Source organism: Pestalotiopsis fici (assembly GCF_000516985.1).
Source record: "Pestalotiopsis fici W106-1 unplaced genomic scaffold PFICI_Scf_8, whole genome shotgun sequence".
Classification (NCBI taxonomy): domain Eukaryota; kingdom Fungi; phylum Ascomycota; class Sordariomycetes; order Amphisphaeriales; family Sporocadaceae; genus Pestalotiopsis; species Pestalotiopsis fici.
Genome location: NW_006917098.1, coordinates 41,728 through 63,205, shown reverse-complemented (window position 1 = coordinate 63,205; position 21,478 = coordinate 41,728). Strand labels below are relative to the sequence as shown.

General features: G+C 50.9%; 6 protein-coding genes across 6 annotated transcripts; 4 read left to right on the top strand and 2 right to left on the bottom strand.

The window, feature by feature from the left end:
• Nucleotides 1-118: 118 nt before the first annotated feature.
• Nucleotides 119-1,579, top strand: PFICI_10714 (uncharacterized protein; the record flags this gene model as incomplete). Its single annotated transcript, XM_007839295.1, has 4 exons — nucleotides 119-223; nucleotides 261-743; nucleotides 792-1,221; nucleotides 1,272-1,579. 4 exons carry the CDS (start codon nucleotides 119-121, stop codon nucleotides 1,577-1,579), a joined length of 1,326 nt encoding a protein of 441 aa, XP_007837486.1.
• Nucleotides 1,580-3,325: 1,746 nt separating this feature from the next.
• PFICI_10713 (uncharacterized protein) lies at nucleotides 3,326-4,498 on the top strand (the record flags this gene model as incomplete). The annotated part of the gene is made up of 4 exons (XM_007839294.1): nucleotides 3,326-3,676; nucleotides 3,733-3,751; nucleotides 3,809-4,117; nucleotides 4,173-4,498. 4 exons carry the CDS (start codon nucleotides 3,326-3,328, stop codon nucleotides 4,496-4,498), a joined length of 1,005 nt encoding a protein of 334 aa, XP_007837485.1.
• A 754-nt stretch (nucleotides 4,499-5,252) lies between these two features.
• Nucleotides 5,253-9,778, bottom strand: PFICI_10712 (uncharacterized protein; the record flags this gene model as incomplete). The annotated part of the gene is made up of 3 exons (XM_007839293.1): nucleotides 5,253-7,954; nucleotides 8,011-9,698; nucleotides 9,774-9,778. 3 exons carry the CDS (start codon nucleotides 9,776-9,778, stop codon nucleotides 5,253-5,255), a joined length of 4,395 nt encoding a protein of 1,464 aa, XP_007837484.1.
• A 1,021-nt stretch (nucleotides 9,779-10,799) lies between these two features.
• Nucleotides 10,800-12,291, top strand: PFICI_10711 (Histone acetyltransferase type B subunit 2; the record flags this gene model as incomplete). Its single annotated transcript, XM_007839292.1, has 4 exons — nucleotides 10,800-10,833; nucleotides 10,896-11,007; nucleotides 11,072-12,064; nucleotides 12,117-12,291. 4 exons carry the CDS (start codon nucleotides 10,800-10,802, stop codon nucleotides 12,289-12,291), a joined length of 1,314 nt encoding a protein of 437 aa, XP_007837483.1.
• A 1,750-nt stretch (nucleotides 12,292-14,041) lies between these two features.
• PFICI_10710 (uncharacterized protein) lies at nucleotides 14,042-17,017 on the top strand (the record flags this gene model as incomplete). The annotated part of the gene is made up of 1 exon (XM_007839291.1): nucleotides 14,042-17,017. One exon carries the CDS (start codon nucleotides 14,042-14,044, stop codon nucleotides 17,015-17,017), a length of 2,976 nt encoding a protein of 991 aa, XP_007837482.1.
• Nucleotides 17,018-18,600: 1,583 nt separating this feature from the next.
• On the bottom strand, nucleotides 18,601-20,772 carry PFICI_10709 (uncharacterized protein; the record flags this gene model as incomplete). Its single annotated transcript, XM_007839290.1, has 4 exons — nucleotides 18,601-19,584; nucleotides 19,640-20,346; nucleotides 20,459-20,516; nucleotides 20,617-20,772. The coding sequence occupies 4 exons, from the start codon at nucleotides 20,770-20,772 to the stop codon at nucleotides 18,601-18,603; spliced, it is 1,905 nt and encodes a 634-aa protein (XP_007837481.1).
• Nucleotides 20,773-21,478: the final 706 nt, after the last annotated feature.

Here is a 21,478-nt window from a genome sequence, read left to right as displayed (position 1 = left end):
GTCGACCAGAGTCGGACAGTCTGCCGGCCGCTCAACTTGGGATGCGGGGCGGGGAGGTCGCTTGAAGCCGAGCACGCACTTGTCACAGAAAGCACGTCATATACTCATCGGGCCAATCATGCTCAACTGCACGCAGCTGCTTCGGGATGCTCTACCGATCATTGCGGAGGCGGAGGCGAACATCAATGAACCGGGTGTCTCGACCATTTTTAAGCAACCTCGGGTGTGTTTAGACATATATGCTGAGTATCTTACCATAGTGTTCCTCTCCACGATCCGGAATTGACTTTTATAACTTTGACCCTACCAACAAGTCTCAATCACTTGTATTTGAATATATCGTCAGAATGGCACCTATTGCACTTGATGACTCTGTTGCTGCCGCTTCTGCCAAAAGTCTGCTCGTGAAACCATGGAGTCGGCCTAGGTTGACTTCAGAAAACCTGGATTGGGCCGACCTGCCCAAGATTGATCTGTCACGTTTTGATGAGCCAGGTGGTAAACAAGAACTGGCAAAGCAGCTCTACGAAGCAGTGACCAAAGTTGGTTTCTGGTCCGTCGTCAACACCGGGATTGAAGATGAGCGCGTCCTCCGCCAGTTCAGCATTGGAAACACTTTCTTCAAGGAGCCTCTAGAGGAGAAGCGAAGGTTTCCTTGCAATTTTTCCGAGGGCGAGTACTTTGGGTATCGCGAAAACTCGCGCTGGATTGGTGACACGGGAGTCAAGGAGAACATTGAAATGGTAATTCTTGCAAATTCATGGGCGAATTCCATGGCTGACATGATACAGCTCAACGTGCCAAAAGCTATCTCCGCGTACAGAGATATTGGAAAACACAGAGTTGTGGAAGAGAATTATGATGAGATTGCGCAATTCCATCGCGACTTGTGGGAAAGGGTCATCAACAAACTCTTTGTTTTGATTTCCATCATTCTTGAGCTGCCCGAGGACTATTTGTCGGACGCACACGCATACACCGATGAGTCTGATGATCACCTGCGCTACATGATCTATAATGTTAGAAGCCAGGAGGAGTGGGACAAGGCCCAGGCCTATTCCAAGGGAGGACATACCGACTTTGGTAGTTTGACTCTATTGTTCTCGCAGCATGTTGCCGGACTACAAATCCGAACTCCCGAGGGCGAGTGGAAGTATGTTCGACCAGTTGATGGGGGCATCACTTGTAACGCCGCAGATACCTTGTCCTTTCTCACAAAGGGTAAGCCATGGTCACATCCTCTATCATTGATCAATATTAACGCTTGATAGGATTCATCAAGTCCACTATTCACCGCGTCGTGACCCCACCGAAGGATCAGATGAATATTCCACGCCTAGGTCTGCTGTATTTCAGCCGACCTGGAGATCATACACCAATGCGCCCTGTGCCATCCCCAGTGCTTGACCGCCTTGGCCTCTTGACGGACGAGGACAAAGACTTGAGCAGGCCAGTTCCAAGTGGTGTTGAGTATGTGCGTGCCCGAGTCAAGGATGTTCACCATAAGACTGTATTGGACAAGCGCGAGGGGACTGCTTTCGAATTCAAAGGATTGAAAGTGCAGAACTATTACGATTGATAGTACTACTGCCTAGTAAATTGGCCAATTTGTCCTTAAGTTTCGCACTTTTCGTGATCAGAATATATTCAATGTCAGCAGACTCTTCACCCGCGTATGTAAACATTCAAGCTTGTGACTGCGAGGGCCTGCATGACCTACCTACATGGACAATGGCAATCGCTTTAAAAACATCATGGCAACCGTGGGTACCTCTCTTCATGGTTTCTTTTCATGTCGGCTCTGTTTGGCAAGAGGCAAGACTTGATCAAATGTTGAACAAGCTTTAGAAAATGTCTTGGAAGGTAACATCCGGAACCTGCACACTATATCTACCATTGAGTCCCAAAAGCTTCGAAGTTTACTCTCTGTCCGTCGTTTTTGAATTTGTAACGAGTTTGGCCATTTTTGCTTGTTCAAAGAGTGGCCAACCTAGACACATCTAGAGGGAATTTAATGTCAAATATTGTCTTTTGAGTCTACTAAGACAATTTGTTATTAGCATCCTGCAATTGATCATAGTCAACTTAAATTTTGTATGAGGCAAAATATGCTGAACCACACTCGATAATTCCAAACAGAAGACCCAGGAGGTACCCAGCCAGCGAAATGCATGGACGCTGCAATCAAGAAGTACCAAAGCATATCACAGATTCTCAAGACCGCCCGAAAGCTGGAGAGCGCTGACCGGCGAGGCTCCGCGGCGAGGATCCGAGTGTGTGGTTGATGATACTTTACGTACATATATGAACAGACCTCCTCAATTAGGCAGCGCTGTGACTCTAAATCGCAAATCTTGAATTTAGCATACTGCCTGCGGCGGATGAACCAAGTCACTTTTATGAACAAGTGTATTTCGCTTATCGCTGTTTTCCGGTACGAATGCTGTGTACAGAGTAGATAGGGCAGAATCGTGGAAGGCCTTTAGCCAGCGGCCATCCTGCGCTTGCCATCAAGTCTCAAGTTCAACAAATATGTAACAGTGAAAGGACTTGGCGCAATTTATTCGCAGCCAAGAATGCACCTTGGAGCCTGGACGTTCACGATCGAGGCTAAACTTACGGTCAAGTTATACTGATGTCCTGCCTCTTTTAAGTGAACGCCAAGAAAGGACGCGTCAGTTGCGGCGCCCTACCCCAAGCCGCAGCCCTAGCCCAAATAGTCAGCTCGCAACAAACGAGCCTATGGGAACGGAATCATTTCAAAGAATTCGGGTGATTCAACACATGGTATCTCGGCACGTGTATGCACGTCAACTGGGATCTGTTTATAGTCAAATGAGTTTAACCCACATCCCGGTCGGCCAAAGTTGTCCGGCAGGAGTGACTATGCAGCACGAGGTCGTGAATGAGTATACCTAATCATCGATCACTTTGACTCTATTTTGAGGTCTTCGTTGCAAAGTCTAGCCGCGCGGAGAATGACTATACAGGAAGGCAAGAAAAGCAATCGGGCGCTCACAGTTACGTCGGCTCATACAATGGAAAGCATGATAGCCCGGCTCCACTCAAGACCGCAACGTCAATGGGATAAGGTTACATGTACTATGGAAGACCAGTCCGCTGGTACGCGATTCTAATAGAGTATGGACGGGCTTTCCACCGCGAGGAGGACTTTAACCGCCCGGCCTCTCAAGCGTTGAACGTGAGCTATAAGAGTGTCGATCACGCTATCCCGTGCCTTCGTTTTGTGACACGTTCTCAACGGTCGAAGCATTCCACTTCTGATATCTTGGTTTCTGTCTCAAACGTCGATCAACCATCAGCCATGGCTCGTTACTTCTCCACAGTTGCCCTGCTGGCAACCTCCCTGATGGGAGGTGTCATGGCCCACCCCGGCGCCGATATTGAGGCTGAAATCGCCGCTCGCGCTGCCTGGCAGGCCGACCCCGAGTACCGCTCGCTCAAGTCCTGCGAGGCCAGCATCAAGGCCCGCGACTCCAAGCTGGTCGATGCTCGTATCGAAAAGTTCTCCAAGCTCCGTGAGAAGCGCGGTATGGAGAAGCGCAGCTTCCGTGACGTTCTCCTCACCAGCCACCACTCCAACAAGACGGTCACCCCAGACTCTACCCCCGAGGAGATCTTCGGCTCCGACAATTCCTGTATCCTGCAGCCTCAGGTATGTTTTGCTCTTATCAATCCACAGCATTGAATCATTACTGACATCATATCCAGGTGACTGAGGGTCCCTACTGTAAGTTGCTTTGCTGCTATCATACCATCTTCTAATGAACCACTCTAATATGCCTAGGGGTCTCTGGCGAGCTTGTTCGCCAGGACATCACTGACGCCGAACCCGGTGTCCCTTTGACTTTCGACGTGCAACTCATCGATACGACCACCTGCGAGCCCCTCTCAAACGTTGCGCTTGAAGCTTGGTACTGCAACTCCACTGGTGTCTACGGTGGTGTCCAGGCCCGTGGTAACGGCAACCCCAACGATCCCGACAGCTTCTACAACACTGCCCTCCGTGGTATCCAGTTCAGCGACGATGACGGTATTCTGTCCTTTGATGCCATCATGCCTGGACACTACACTGGCCGTGCCGTCCACATTCACAGTGAGTATCCCACCGTTCCAGTCTAGTCAATACAGTTCTCTAATTCGCTTACTAGTCATGGCCCACATCGATGCTACCACCCTCGCCAACGGCACCATTGGTGGCGGACATGTCGCTCAGGTCGGCCAGCTCTTCTTTGACCAGACACTGAACCAAGCCGTCGACGAGGTCTCGCCTTACAGCACCAACACCCAGGCCTTCACAGTCAACTCGAAAGATGGTATCATGGCTCAAGAGGCTGCCACCTCGGACCCAGTCCTTCAGTACGTCTACCTCGGTGACAGTGTTGATGATGGTATCTTTGCCTGGGCCACTGTCGGCATCAACCCCAACAAGGTCATCAACCCCAAGGCTGCTGCTCACTACAGCGGCCCTGCATAAATGTGACAGTTCGTTTCGTGAGGCCACGCTAAATCATGGGCAATGGAGCATTATTGTCGTTGGCCGTGGCAAACCAGTATGTTTTGGAAATTGAGATTGATTCTCTAGCTTTCATAAAGGACGATCACTTTTCTTGTCAGAATGTACATAAGTGTTTTTTTTTTTCAGCAAGAGCAACATAAAAACCACCATCTTGCTCAATTTAAAATAGTCCCATTTCCCTCTTTCATCATAGTCTATGCTGCGCCTTTGTCAGAGTCTTGTTGTGTTGCGTTCCGCCCATCTTCGTTTAAACCGCAGCTAGCTCAGACAATGTTTTATTGCTGCAAATGATAATATGTATCTGTGAGTAGTAAAACATAGGTAGCTCATGATTCACCATTGATCGATTCCAGGAGACTAGCTCATTGCTTTGGCCTGCTCTAGGTATTGTAGATGAGCTGTGGAGTAGAATGGTCAAGAGCATCCCGCTGAGGTTGCGACGCGCAACTGATATCTTGCGGTGACGATCCTCTGTTTCTCTGCCTTCGATATTATTGATCAAGTCATATGCTCCACGTCTTGGTGTCAGTATCCAATGAAACCATTGGAGGAAAGAGTGCACTGCCAGGACATGTCTAATTGCAATTACAAAGCACCGAGCCACATTATTGGGTTGCATGAAATTTATTTACTGTTTTTTTTTTCTCTCTCATTTTCTTATACTTTCTGTCAAATACTCATACTCATCAATCCTGACCCAAGACCGTTCTGATTAGGCGGTCTGCTCCTGAGCAGCACCTCCTCTGCCTCGAGGAGGGCCACCTCTGCCCCTAGATCCACGGCCTCTACCACGTCCACGACCACTGTGATTGAGGTTCGTTGGTGGTGGGACTGCGTTGTATCCACCCTGAGTGGGAGGATTTGCCACTGAGTGACCTGTTGGTTGCGCATGACCATGGGTATTGTATAGTGTACCGCCGCCTCGAGCACCCCTGCCCCCACGACCACCACGGGCAGGGCCATTCGGGTTTTGCTGATTGTGACCAGGGGCCGGACGATAGACCAAATTAGCCGATTGTAAGTGGGGAGCAACGTTCGTGTTTCCAACTTGCGGGTGCCCGCCTCTACCTCTCGCTCGGTGTGTCGATGCATGACCTTGTACTGCTCCAGTGTAACTTCCGTGCAGTGCTCCGGGAGCAGGTGCCTCTCGGTAAGAATGCCCATTCTGCGACACATATTTGCTGTTGGCGCGGTTCCCTGAACCTGTGACTGAGAAGGGCTGACTAGCCTGAGAAGGTTGTTGGCGCCTGGCATTGCTAGTAGCCAGCAGTTGGGGATAGGTGGTGTTGAGAACGGAATTGGCTGGCACCACTCCACCGCGGAAAGCAGAGCATCTCTCATTCAGAGACGACCCTCCCATGAATGTCTGGTCGAAGAGGACATCCAACATGGGGGTGCTACCAATATTGCTGATACCAACGACAGTGCCTTTCAAGCCGATGGGCACCTTGCCTGAATCCTGCACATAGACAACTCGATCTCCAAGAGTAAATTGCTGGTTACCCAGCCGCTGCTCAACATCCTGAGGCCGGATCAGAGCGTTTCTAGGGACATCATTCATGACCCGAATGACAGGTTGTGGTGCATCCGAAAGCAGTGCATCGACAGCTTGCTCGATACTTCGAACCGCATCGGAATCGAGTTGCTCGGCCTCTAGAGGAACCTTTTCAAAGTTGCCTCTATCTGTGTTCTTGATCCAAGCACCCATTTCCTTGATCCTTTGGCTAGCATAGCTAGGGTCCGGGAATATGTCCGTTTCATTGAGCTCGCTACCCTGAGGATTGTTCTTGATGGCCTGGAAGAAATCAGGGAACGCTGCAATGTACTCGGCAATTAGCTGCACAGCTGCTGGGCTGAACTCCCAACCAGTCTTGGATTTTCGAGAATAGCCAAGCACCTTCTGCTTCCTGGCCTCAAATTTCAGATTGAGGCCAAGATTGACGCGCATTCCACCAATGGTCTGCACAAAGAAGGACGCAGTAATCTTGCTGAGTACGAGTGGTGGCATCCTCAACTTCTGGGCGAGTGAGTATGACGGCCAATAAGGATTTTCCCGCTCCGCCTGCTGAATGATTCCCTTGGCAAAGCTTGGTTCGGTCTTGACAAAGCGATCTAACTTGGGAGCGAGCTCGTCCGCTTCGGCAGCCTCAAGATTAGGTTTCAGAATGTAGAGAGAAGTGACAATCTTGGCACGATTGCTACCGTGTCCGGCAATCTCGACTGGACGACCGTACACCGGCCTTAGTACCTCTCGTGGTATTGGGCCGAGGACTTTAGCCTGCTCAGAGGCCTTGGCCCATGCCTCAAAATCTCGGTCGCGTACAGCATCGCCCAAATAGAAGACACGAGATTTGAGCGGATATTCTTCCTCGATAGGGAGAGCAGCCTTCTCAATGAATCGTTGGTCCTCGCTGACAACTTCATCCACAATGACTTGAGAGGGATAATCAGTCTCGACGCCAGGAATATAGCCGTATTCCTTGATCAATGCACCAGCATCAGTCTTGGTAAGGCCTTTGAGCATATCAACATGGACCATGGACTCCACGTTTCCGATGATGATTCCTAGCCTGGTACTGTAGAAAGATTCGATGCGGTCGGCCTTGGCGCTCCAGTCGTCAATCTCCTTGCCATGGTGATTACGGGTGACCACCTGGCCGGAATCATCTTCAGCGAGGGTGTAATCAAATAGTTCATCTGAAACTCGAACAATCTTGGCTTCCTGCAAGAAGGGATATCCCACAAAACATCTCTTACCAAGCTTGGCCTTTGCAGACTCGACTCGGACCCGTGCCTCGACATCTGAGAGCGTGACAACCATGCTCTCATTGCGACTTTCTTGCTGGAAGACCTTGACACCGTGAAAACCTAGAGCAGCATTGTATGGCAGAGTTGCAAGACTGGGAAATCCAGCGAGAGCCTCCATTTTCAGTTTTGCCCCGGGTACAAGACCTCGGTAAAGCTCAAGTCCCTCAGCCACTGGAAGGTCGTAAATGTTCTCAACCACTTTGCAATGCTGAACGTCGGGAAATTCGCCCGTCAACGAGGAAGGATAAGTATAATCCAACGTGCGATCATACGTAAACTTCAACGTGACACCAAAGCTATTTCTAGCCTTTTCATCGTCGGATAGCAAATCATTCTTCGAAGCCATGGCCGAAAGCAGACGCTGCTCATCGATGAAGGGGATCTTGACGACAGCTTCCCACTCCATCTTTTTGCCATTCATGTCAAGTTCGAAATCTCGCGGGTAGAAGTCAATGATTGGAGAGTTCGGCTCCGTCATCAAGGGATGATAGACTGTGGGGACAATCTTCTTGCTTCGGTCTGGCAAGACACCCATGAGCTGCTCAAAAGGACGGAACGGTTGACCCAACTTGAAGTCGAGGTCTGCACCGAAGCCTTTGGTGACATCTGGTGTATGTTAGCAAGGTTGATATAAACCAGGGGCAAAACTTTACGGGTCGTACCAGAAATCATGGGGGAATAATGAGAAGCATAGTACCAAGGCCAGGATGCTACACCCTGGTAGTAATAGTACAGCACCCATTGCAATCCCTGGACGTAATTCTCGCAAAGCTTGCGCAACTCTGTCTCCTTGGTTGCAGGTGTCCATTCCTCAAACTTCTCAGCGTAGTACTTCTCCTTCCATTCCAGGAACTTCTCCTTGTACTTGACTTGCATGGAAGCTTGAGCTTCCTCGGGCGTCTCATCGATGATTTGAGCATTATCATAACGCTTCATGACGCGGAGAAGAGCCAAGTGTCCTTCCTCCTCTTCCTCATCATCCTCATCGCCCCCCTCGGCCTTAGCGGGCATGGACAACAGGAGATGACGTTCACCATCTTCATCCTCGGAGGTGCGCCACTCCACATGGAGACTGTCGGCAGCATCCTGGACGAATTTCCGGTCGGCCGCAGCCAGCTTCGTGCCCAAGTCAAGGTCACCTCCCGGGCGCTTCTGTATATACTTGCGAATTTGCTTCCAAAGATCTTTTTGCGGTGTTGTCATGATAACCTTGCCCTTTGCTCTCGTTATTGTTTCCGCCTTGGCTTCTACTGCACGCTTGCTTCTAAGCCACTTCTCATCTGAGTTTTCATGCTCGAAATGGCGGGTTTCCTCCTTGGACAATTCTTCGAGCAGCAATCCGAGTCGTGACAGGTTGATAACACCGCCCTCGTTGATATATCCCTCGGTCTGGGGGAGGATCTCCTTATATATGCGGAACATGGTAGCCAACGCACCTTCATTGATGTGCAAGTATGGCAGATTCGGCAAGAAGTCGTTTCCGACAAAGAACGCCATCAAGATGAAATCGTCAATGACCCGCTCCATGTCAAATGCAAAAGGCAAGGCCCCTTCCTTTTTCAAGTCCTGGAACTCCAACTCCAAGTACTCGCGAACAATACAAAGATGCATGAGATAGAAATTCTGATGTTCCAACTCCTTGGATTTATTTTTCGAGGCACGGCCAAACGTGACCTCCTCTCTCAGCAAGCAAAAATGGGGGTCATGACTGAGCAGCCCCAGCATGATGAGATCAGCATCGAGACCGTAGAGGCAATGTCGCACATTTGGGTCGTAGTCGGGCTGGGCCTTCGCATTGCGGATGTACTCCATGATCTTGTGCTCACCCTCGCCGGGCACTTCGTGGCCGGACAGGACAATGTCACAACCCTGCCAGTCCTTGTCCTCAGAGACCTTCTTTGCAATGAAATACTTGAGGTGCTGAGTCAATTTCTGCATGAATTCAGTTCCTGGTGTAATGCAGTTGCTGTCAAAGGCCTCCTCCTTGGGCAATTCGATGCCCTCGCGAACAGCCTTTTCACGAGCCTTCTCGGCATCGAGTGCAGTTCGGAAACGGCGCGCACGTTGTTGGTTCATCTTGGCGCGGGGGGCGACACCGTCAATGGCCATGAAGAAGAGTTTCTGCGGCTTGATGGTGCCGAAAAGATGCTCAATGTAGTTGAAGATGCGGATGAACATTTCTTTTTCGCTGAGGCGATAGGTGGCATCGTCGCTGTCCTTGTGTGTGCAGTTGTGGATGATGCCATTCATATCAAGGTACAAGTTGTCGAATTCGGGGATTCGATTTTCAGCAATGAGCTGAGAGATGGCCGGATAGCGCTCCGAGAGCCATCTGAAGAACTTGGGAACACTGTACGGAAATCAGCGAATTAGAAGATATGGAATGCGACAATTGCGCAGCAACATGCTGCAAATGCAGACAAACCCCATGATTGGTTGCTAAGCTGAGCGTGTAGCCAAAGCTACCAGAGTATAAGTGTACAGTCGTGTTTATACACTATCGAAATGACGAGATCGATCAACAGATCTTGCGCAGTTCGACTGCGGAAACGAAGTGATCGCAATGCCAGGGAGAGGAGAGAATAGACAAAACGGTGGCGACAAGGACAATGACTCTGCCTATGTACTTAGGCCGAAATATAGAATCCTAAACTCCGGAACGAACCTATACGGAAAAGAAAAGTATTGCAAACTGAAGTTGACAAAGATCCCGCGTAGCACATTGGGACTTTTCTAGCAAAGTCGAGGCCAACGTGTGTGGGTGTTGCAGATTGAAGGTTGCAGACGTTAGGTGGGTAGGTAGGCGGGAGGGAGGGAATGGTGAGACCAGGTCAATGACTCCGTCAACGGGCGGCAAATAGAGGGTCGGCGAGGAACAATCAAGTCGGTCATGGATTCCCGACACAAGGCTGAGCTTCGGGGGGCCTGTGCCCACTGTACTACATAAACTACGGTAGACACACACACTGGACACAGTATAATGAAACTGGAATACAGGCTGGAATTTGGGGCCTGGGAATGGTTGTGGACTTTTCCCCTGCGCCGTTTACTGTGTAGAATCCACCACACGTACAGTGCCGTTGCCGGCAATTACCCGAAATATTAGAGCGAATAGTAGTGTAGCAGCTTTTTGCATGCTCCAGCAGATTATGTAAGATGGACGCCAAGAATGAAAAAAAGAAGCCCAAGCCGTTTTCTGCCTTAGCGTGTCAAGACGCCAATTGGAAGGGTTCCGTACCTTGGATAGCTCTCGACCACTTTACGCGAACCGCGTCTTTGGCTTGGAAGCTTTTCCCCATGCTCGTTTGACTTTCAATCCGCATTCCCATCACATACCTACCTTTTGCGCGGAAATCAATCGACCAGCAATCCGCTCGTGGAGTCCTTAATTCTCTGGAACTGAAACTTTCAATTCCCTTCAGCCTACCGGCGGCCATTACATTCGCCCAACATGGCACCTGCTCCGATCGTCGAGGACGCCGATAGTTAGTTCACCGTCTCCCCCCACCAAGAAGCATCTTGCGCACGGCACTGACCTTGCTTACAGTGGACGTTCCTACCTATGGCGGCGAGGAAGATGACGAAGCTCAGAGAATCATCAATGAGGAGTACAAGACATGGAAGAAGAACGCACCCTTTCTTTACGACATGATTCTCAGGTATCTGACCATTTTGTCTACTTCAGCTACATCTGCAAACTGCCTGCTAATCAGCTCGTTCAAGCACCGCCCTGACTTGGCCTACCCTTACCGTCCAATGGTTTCCTGATGTCAAGGAGCCCGAGGGAAGAAACGTGCGAATTCACAGGGCTCTCATTGGAACTCACACCTCGGACGACAAGCAGAACTACCTTCAGATCGCCGAAGTCGAAATTCCCAAGGATATTCGACCCAACCCGCGCGACTACGACGAAGAGCGAGGCGAGATTGGTGGCCATGGCAAGGGTGACAAGACCGCCATGAAGTGGAACATTGTTCAAAAGATTGACCATCCCAGTGAGGTCAACAAGGCTCGCTATTGCCCGCAAAACCCTGATCTTATTGCTACGCTGACCAGCAACGGCAACATCTTGATTTTTGACCGGACCAAGCACAGCAACACTCCAAACGGAAAGGTCAACCCTCAGATCACTCTTGAAGGCCACGACAAGGAGGGTTTCGGTCTCTCATGGAGCCCCCATATCGAGGGTTCCCTCGCATCCGGCAGCGAAGACCAGACTGTGCGTTTGTGGGACCTGAAGTCGTTGGAGTCTGGCAAAACCACACTGAACGCTTCGCGAGTCTACACGCATCACACAAATGTCGTCAATGACGTGCAATATTCACCCATCTGCCAGAACTTCATTGGCACTGTTTCGGATGATTTGACCCTGCAGATTCTGGATACTCGGCAGTCTTCCACAACCCAGGCTGCCCTCGTTGCCAGACACGGTCACACCGAGCCAATCAACGCCCTGGCCTTTAATCCCACTAGCGAGTCGTTGGTCGCTACAGCCTCTGGTGACAACACCATTGGCATTTGGGATCTCCGAAACGTCAAGGAGAAGGTACACACTCTTGAGGGCCACCAGGACGCCGTTACTGCCATTTCTTGGCATCCTCATGAGGCTGGCATTCTTGGAAGTGCGAGTTACGATCGCAGAATCATTTTCTGGGACCTGGCCCGCGTTGGTGAAGAACAGCAACCGGATGATCAGGAGGATGGTGCTCCTGAGCTGTAAGCTTTCAATAATTTTGCCCTTTTTGCGATTACCACTAATCGATACCAGGTTGTTTATGCATGGTGGCCACACCAACCACCTAACTGATTTCTCGTGGAACCAGAATGAGCCCTGGCTGATGGCTTCGGCCGCCGAGGATAATATGCTGCAGATCTGGAAAGTTGCAGACTCCATTGTGGGTAAAGATGATTCCGATATTAATCTCGACGAGATGGGTCGATAGATTGTATCCGCGCCAAGAGTAGAAGGCATTTCAGTCTTGTCTATGCAGCCACAGACATTCTTGGGAAGCAATGGTTCTCATTCATCGGATGAGAGTGATTTCCCAATCAAGGGCATGGTCTGTCCTATTTGAATTGTGGGTAGGCTAGAGATGGATGAGCTGAGAGGCAGTAAACAAATTTCTGATACCCTGAGATCGAGGAGTCGTCTAGTAAAGGGATCTAGCATGCATATGCGTAGTGCTAGGACGGTTGGATTTGTAATATTGCTACAGACCTGTCATGTTTTTTTACTCAGGCCACACTCTGAATGAGACATGATTCCCAATAATTTTGTGTTTGAAAGATTTATTACTTGAATGCTGCATTATTTGCCTCCTGAATGGCCTCTAGGATTTCGCACACAGAAGTTGAGCACAGTGGCATTCTTTTCATCCTTTGATGGTGACACGACTAAACCTGACAGGTCTGCCAGGAATCTTTGACATCGCAAGGTCTGACGAGTCTAACTAATCACAAATGCTGCCGCATCCCGGAGTCGTACTCTTGCATCTTTAATTTTGTCCCGTGACAATACATTAAAGACGCTTTGCGTTTTGTCCTTGTAACTTGTTGAGCTGAGGGCCCAAACTGCGAGATATCTCCAACATCAACAAACGCAGCCCATGCTCGAAGGTATAATTGTCTTTTCCCCAGCTACATTAGGTGCAGTGAATTTTTATTCTGAGATATCCCGGTAGACGTAGTCATTGATGCACCACGAAAATCGCGAGCCCACTGGTGTCGAGTTTCAGACAATCGGAAGCTGGATTATTCTGCCTCTGCCCCGATTGTTTCGAGTGGGTCCCCTCTGAGTCCGGTCAACGGCGGCCGGTGAAGTTCAGACGGCAATTCGCGTTTCCAGGCGTTGGATTGTTTCCAAATCATTGAGTACCTTGTTGGATGGACAAGGCGATCTACGAGATCGCAAATTCATTTTTTTCGGCACCCCTCTACTTGTCAAGCTTGGTACTTTACCGAACACTTGACAAATTTGTGTCAGGCATCTTCGACGGTGCCACTCACTGCTTCGTTGCCAGCAACTTGATGTTCGGTCCTTGATTCCCATATTCATTTGCGAGCAGTACCTATCTTCTTGGTTTCCGTTGGTCGCACACGCCCATGGGAAAGGTATGTGTCACTTATTCCCCTTTTCCCGTTGAGTCTCCCAGATATAGAATGGCCAATCAGCGCCGCGAATCTACTAACATGAGTTTGGTCTGGTGACATGCTCGGACTTCCCAAGCCTTCATCATTGAGAAAAAGAAGACCGTGACTAACATGCCTGCAGACCCTACACATTGTTGACACCAATTGTCAGTGTGCAAACACCTTTCTTGTTTGACCGGTTTTTTCTTCTTCTTCAGTTACAGAAATAGAATAAGTGAGTCCATCCGATGCAACCACCCAGTCTATGGATTTGTCCCTTGCTCCCCGATGTATATAATATCATCATCAGGGTGACTTCTCACTTGAACTAAACATTCAATACAGGCACCCTGGGGGTTTTCAATCCAGAAGAGTCACACTGAAGATATGATTGCGGTCTGCACAATCAACAGATTCATCAACACAATCGTCGACTCCTCCAAGATTCTTCCCAAACTCTAAGAGAAGCTTCAAGCTTAGACTCTGGCAATATCCCATCAATCACTTCATTCACAAAACAAAGATACGAATCATTCCTGCTCATCTTGGGGCCACTCACCAGCCATGGGGGGCACTACTCTCGTTGGACCTGACTCTTTGGAGTCGGCCTTCCATGACCATATCATGGACCAACTCCCGAATCCAGATCTTCTCCATGATGTTCAAGAAGTCACAGCCGGCGATCTTGCCAAGGCACTCCGCAAACTCGCCATTGACGAGCAGATGCAGACAATGTCTATCATCAACACCCCATCGTTGGCTTTAGTTGCACAGGATGCGCTCAGCAAGGGATTTTCAGGCCAAGGTGACATTGAGAAGGATCTTGTCGTTTCCTCTCCCCGGAAGAAGGTTCGCATTGGAACCTATGAGACAGCTCACATTCCCCTTGGCGATTTTCGCCCTACGACCGAGCAGCACATTTCAATCGCTTCAAGTAGCCACAATAAGGAAATCGCTCCCTCAGACACAAAGGGCTCTTATACCCGTGAACTCACACCTGAGCCAACTCATGAGGGCGTTGGATTGCCGACCACTCCCAGAAGTTGTGTACTCGCAACCAGTTCGCCTCAAGGATCACCTATGCGTCGACATGGAGGTATACCTTCGGGTTCGTCCCCTTCTCCCCTTCGTCCACAGATGGGGGACAATGTTCCAGGCTTCTCTGCTGGTGTTGGAACATCTCAGCGTAAGGCTGCTCCTTCACGTCTGAATCTCTCTCTTCCTGGTGCTGCACCGCGCAAGACCACGAATGATGCCACTCACTACGTGGCAGTGGCTTCTTACATGGGAACTCACAAACCCAATATACCGGAGCTTCAAGCTCAGATTGATAAGTTTGAGAATGCTCGAAAGACTCCGCTGGACAAGCGCACCAAGCTCCTCAAGGTGCCAATCTATAACCTCGAGTCCGACGAGCTGGATGATGAGTCTGTTCCTTTCAAGATTCAGCGAATTCCGCAAACACCGGCCTCTGCTCTGGTCAAGTCGTTCAAGAAGTTCACCTTGGCTACTCCTGCTACTGCTGCACTCAGCAATGCCGCTCGCGCACGACACATGGCGATTGCACAGCGTGCTGAATTTGAAGCCACTAATCAGGTTGACCAGAACGAGGTAGGTGCCATCGCAGGTCAGCTCAACCCTACCCAGCCCGAGTATCGTCCTCGCCGGACCGAACAGATTCTCGAAGCTCTTCATAATGGTAGAGGAAACACCCGAAGATTGAGACAGCTCGCACTCGGTATTCACAGCCGCATTTCTCTTTCGGCCAAGTCGCCCCCTCCTGCCACTGGATGCTACAAGCCTCCTTTTGATGTGATCACGGCCCTCTCACGCGTTCCGGAGCTCATCATGGCTGTCGCTGAGTACTTACCCCCTCGCGATGTTCTGACGCTATACTCGGTTTCCCTCCAGTTTCACGTCCAGATGAACACGTATCTACAGTCCACTGTAGTAATGTTGAGCCGTCAATGGGCCCCAAATGCCATTCATGTGTTCAAGTGGGATTCAGATCCCACATACAAACACCTTGCTATTCGTGACCCTGTGGGTCGAGTGCTTGCATCTCCTACCTCTGAAGATGAGGATAATGCATCCACGCGTCCTTTGCTCGGAAAAGTCAAGCGGGTGCCCAGCATGAAATACTACCAGATGGTCGCCTTTCGTGACGATGTCGTGATTGACATCCTCGCCCATCTGGCTCGATATGGTTTGCGCTGCCCGCAGGGAGCCAAGGACTCAGTCTTGAAGTTGTGGATGCTCATGGACCAGCCGACCACCAAGCAGCGACAAGAGCTTCTCATGAAGACCGAAGTCTTTACTGATCAAGACCTGGTCAACTTGACCATTTTCATGACCAAGGTGAACTTTCGCCTCAGCGATCCCATCTATGGACCCGAGTCCGCCGATCTCTCCGAGCTCATGTTTGGCCAGCGGTCTCTCTATCCGCTCTGGCAGATGCTCTTTGGTCAGAATTACCGTGATCTCCCGTCCCTGCTCCGTTGCAAGATTCGGTACGATCTTGGCCGCGATTGGCGCCTGGGACAGGCCTACCTCGGGGCTGACGCTGACCCCGATTACCTGCGACCCGACGGTCTTGGCCTGTTGGGAGTTCCGCCTAATGAGATCGGCCGCACTCAACTCGAACATTGGGGCACCAAGGGTTCCATGCATCCAGCCTTGCAACGTCCATCTGCTTGCATCATGGCTGAAGCTGCCCGCCGCGATCTGCGTCTCGACCAACATCTTATGGGTCTCCTGCTCTGGGGACATGTGGACCATGAGACTGGACGAAACCTTGTGCCCAGCGAGGCCGAGATCTGGATGCGCGACTCTGACTACAAGAATCGCGCCCTCGACACGCATCTCGAATTTGAGCCCTTCCACCTCCGACGTGCTCGCTGGGACGAGCTGGACGAACATGACCGCAAGAAAATCCTACTGGCACAACAAGTTCGCCATGAGGCTGTCTACAAGTGGGACGAGCACCGCTTCGACGATCCGGACCTTACAGAAGAGGAGAATATGGAGATGAATCGCGACATGCAAGAGAAGCTCCTCAAGAATGCTGGTGTTGACCGCGAGAACCCTGATTTCAAAGTCGACAAGAACGGCAACGAGATCCCGCGTCAAAGCACTGATCCTGACAAATTGGCAGCTGGCCCCATCACAAGCAGTTTCAATAAAGTGCAGGAAGAATATGAGCACGATTTCGGATACGAGTCCGACTCTAGTACCGATAGTCCTACGGCCCAGTCGGCCATTGGTGATACTACCAAGCTCCAGTACGCCTGGAAGCCGTCTCCAGAGGATCATGATATGCATGTCCCCTACGTAGCTGCAACATCGCTCGGCTCTACAAGTCGGTCCCGAGATGACGACCTCGACCAGAACTCGAATCTAGACAACCAGACAGTTGATGGCGATGTCAGCTTTGAGGGAGACGATGAGCCTGATCGGGAAATGGTGTGGCAGCAATTCTTGGACTTGAGAGACACCGCGTTCGCTCCTTGGGCAAGCACTGATGATAAAGGCTCGTCCTAAGTGATAGGTAAAGCCCAATGCCCCCTCTCTGGCTCAATCTGATGTATGATTTTCAATGGCTGTTGCTCTTTCGTGGCAACCTAAGCAGATAGTGTGTCCGTCACAGGTCATTTCTGTATAACAAAAAGGATATGCCTTCGTGCATACTTACCTAGGTAGTTCCTAGTCCATAGTATGAGGAAAAGTAATGAGTAAATAAATTCGGCATTTGCCCAGGTACAAGTTTTCCGATGTTGTCGTGACATTGCTTGCAGTGACTAACCATGAGCTCTAGACCTGTGTCATCAATCAACCGTAGATGGATATGTTGAACCAGACTGGTAGCGCGCAGTCTTGATTTGATGGGTTGTGCTCAGGTTCCTGGATAACTTGCGCCTCAAGGTGCCAAAACCAGTCTCGTTATTCGTGATGATGGGCAATGCACGTAAACCTGATGGGACTCAAGGATACGGCCAGTCGCCCCTGGTAGAGTCCAAAGTGTCTGTGGGTTTTCCAGCCGAACATCAACGATATTTTTTTTTTTCAAGGCAGCCCTGGTATCGGTCCCAATGGAGACATGAACCCAGTCTTTTATAGCTTCATTATGGTGGATTTCCCGTACGCTTTGCAGAATGGAAGCATTGATATCCCTTCGCATGTGACGAGAAAAAGTGATAGAAACAAAATCGATTTATGGGTTTCACCTGAGTGTCTTCACCAGCCATCGGGTGCTTCAGCCCCGAGTGCATCCTCATGAGACTCCACGCCGTCAAAGAGTACTCAGTCACCATCCGGCCAAGTCCATCCTTTGACCATGCTTTTTCTACCAATGTAGCTGCAAATGATGCACATGAACTACTAAAAGGAATGTAGGTACCAGAAGAGGAAGAAAAATAACATACAAGACTGTGAAACAAGAGAAAGGCAAAAGAAACAGTAAAGAGACTTTGGACACAAAACGGAGGCCAGAATATAAACCCTACACTCCCTGCGCTATGCACCCACCAGTCCGATTCACACAAAATTCCATCCATGTACAGTAACATAGTATGAGCCGGGTAAATATGTCGTCCCCGCAAATACTGGCAAGTTGGGCAAAACATGGGCGGCCGATGCCACATGCCTCGTATTGCTTGCGAGGTAGTAGTGCCGTGGCACAACAAGGAAGTCCCAATCTCAAATTCCGTGCTTTTGTCTTTCCAGCATCCCTCAAAGATGAATTTTGATGACACACAACACCGCGCCTACCGTAACCGCAACCTTGACTCCCCTCCTTTTACCCTGGTCCAAGTCTGACAACTCCGCAACGCGGATAGTTCCAGAGGAATATCGCCAAGGGAACTTCGAGTCTATCGAATGAAAAATTCGTCCGAATATGGTGCAGAAATTAATGACGAAATGCAAGTTGGGAGCCTGGAACACCTTGTAGAACAAGTACCAAGCATGTTGCACTAAAGAAGTTGACAATATGAGCGACCGCGAAGTGTCCTTTACAGCGCCATACTTTGGAGTGCCGTGGTCGAGTCGAAGAAGCTTAATGAGGCTGGCAGATGCGACCTCAAGACACCATCCAACTCGAGCGGTCCTCAGAGGTCCGGCGCCTCCTAGGCAGCAGGAGACTTGCTCTGTGGACCGCCAGCGCCAGAACCATTCTGGCGAGCATCTCCACTAACGGTAAGACCACCAATTCCAGTCGATAGGAAGGCAAAGGGGTCGTTCTCGGCTTGTGAGCCAAAGAAGTTGTTGGAAGGGCCGGCAGATGCAGGGCCGTTACCGGCAGACTGGAAAGCAGCCTCGGCAGCACGGCTGTCAAAGGGGCCAGCCGAGTGGGAACCAGGAGCAGGGCCACCAATGTGAGTGTTCAAGGCTGATGGGTAAGGAGCGGCTCCGCCGCCAATGCCGGATGGCAGGGCATAAGTACTGGGTGGACCACCAAAGTGCTGGCCGTAGCCGCCACCAGCTCCGCCAAAGGGGCCGCCAGCAGATGCGTAAGGGCCGGGTCCGGGAGTGCCGCCAACAGAGTGCGAGCCCATACCATAGTTTGATCCACTGTCCATTGGGGAAGGATATCCCGAGTCCGCAACAACAGCGGCGCCGGCGCGGCTGGCACCACATCTGAGACAGCATACGTTCTTGGCAAAGTTGTGGTAGCCGCAGACCTCATTACCGCACTTCCAATCGCCAGCCCGGAAAGGAACAACACCACTTCCACCCATCCGACCACCGCCATGACCCATACCGCCGTGGTGGTGGTGGTGCCCGCCGTGGTGAGGAGGAGGCATCATGGGAGGAGCGCCGTAGCCATAGCCGCCACTGCCGCCTCCACCACCACCATAGCTGCTCATCTCATTTTGAGGACCACCAGCGCCGACAGCTGGGAAAGAACAGCGGAAACAAGCAGTGCGTCTCTGGAAATTTGAGAAGCCACAGGAGGGGCACGTCCAATCACCAGGTCGAGGGCGATTCTTGCTAGGAGGAAACGGCGTCAAGATTTCAGCAGCCCTGTCAAGAACTCGGCTGGAGGAGGGAGACACCTCAATGGCCTTTTCGTTCAAAGCGCGTCCGTTCATGCAAAGACTCTCGGCGGCCTGGTCCAATGGATTAGCTGTCATGTAGTATCGTGTTTTCCATTAGTTGACTTACCTCTTCGTGAGATGAGAAGACTGCAAAGCCGGTTCCAGTTGGCTTGTGCTGTTCCGGTGTCCTCAAGGTCCAGAAAGCGATAGGCCTTCCACCAAACTGCGTAAACCAGCTCTCGAGCTCGGACTGAGTGGTGTCATGGGGCAGACCAGACATGTGCAAAACCTTGCTGCGCTCCGAGAGGAAAGCACGAACATCAGCACGGGCATCCATGGGCCTCGTCAGCACATCAGGGTGTTCGTGGGCAGGCTGCGACTTGCGAATGAGACCGCGAAGCACACGCGCCAGAGTGATGGCTTCTTCCATAGCACGGCGAGGCGAGGCAGGGGCGAGGGCCTGCAGGTGGAAAGGGAGATTGTGCTTGATCGGGGCGCTCGATTGTACGGGCTCAACCTCAAGCGCTGCGCAGATGTTAGAGAGCATGCTAGGGCCGAACGGTAGCGATTCGGGGTGGTGTTGTTGCCAGCGCTGATACTCGGTACGGAGATCGAAAGTCCTCGAGTGTTGCAGGTAAGGCGGGAGGACGACAGCCTTGTCCCGAGCTTCACGGGGAAGCTGGACGCGGAGATCCCAGGCATCGAGTGTGACGAAGACGAAATCCAAATTTTGATTCGTCAAGTGTTCACTCGCAAATGCATCGAACCGGTTGATCGCATCTCGAAACGTTCCCGCATTACGGACATGCTCCCAGGTGAGGGTCGTTAGGCTCGCTGTAGTTTGTCGAAATTAGCTCCAGTCGTGATAGAATTATGCTTTCTGACACGAGGCTTCGCAGCCGCGTCTAGACATGGCTGGCAGAGGGCAACAAATTCCAAGACTTACTGCATAGAGGCGTGATGGGCGTGTTGATCGGTTTCACGAGCACACTCTCGCGGTGAAGCTATGGGGGAAAGAGACGGGTCAGCACCAACACAGAACCAATGACGCGATTCTCCGAGCCCATTTCGAAAGCTTCTCAAATCTCCAGTTTTTGCCCATACCTCTTCCAGTGACTTGGCGTCAAGCTCAATCCATCCAAGCTCGATAACCTCGGCTGAGTCCTTGGTGACATAGACGCCGTGCTCGTCGCATGTAGTGGCTACATGAATCACGACGTATCGGTCAAAGTGCGGCGGTTGAGGCGGTACAGTAGACATGATGGGCAGCTTCAATGTATACAGCGTTTGTATGGTACAGATGATATAACGTCGAAGTGCGGCGGCACATATACCGAGAGCGCAAGATACTATTCGGTACAGGAATATTTCCGACGAGGGATAGCTGCCTGAGCTTCGAAAAAAAAAAATAGTGAAAGGTCGAAGAATACGGACGGAGATGGAGTCGCTCGGTCGAGGTGCCGCGAAATTTACCCAGCAAGATTGAGGTGTCAGGGGTGCCTTGCCAGACGATTGTTGGCGGAGGGAACTGGGCCGGCGGATTCTTCTTGAGGAGAGGGAGCTTTGTTGGCTGTCTGTAGCTTGGGATTGTCGTTCAGGGACAGATGCATGCAGGTATTTCCAGCGAGCGAAAACCTGACAAGTACTCTCAAGGCGAACTGAAAAGAATTCTTTTTTTTTCTTCAGATCTGTAGTCGAACAAGGAACAATCGCGCGGCCGTTGGAAAGGTTGACCCTCGCAAATCCCTCAAGCTGGTCGGGTGAAGGCTTTGGCTGGAGGAGGGGGGAGGAGGTGGGAAAAAGAGAGTGGGTTTTTCCAGAATCAATGGGATTGAGAGAGAGAAGGGGATGAGGTGGTGTTGACTCTGGGCAGTGGAGAGCGCAAGCCGAAGATGGAGTAGGTACAGAACAGGAGAGGAGCAGACGGGACGTTCCCTGGATTCGCCGACCAGTTTCGTCCCGAGAC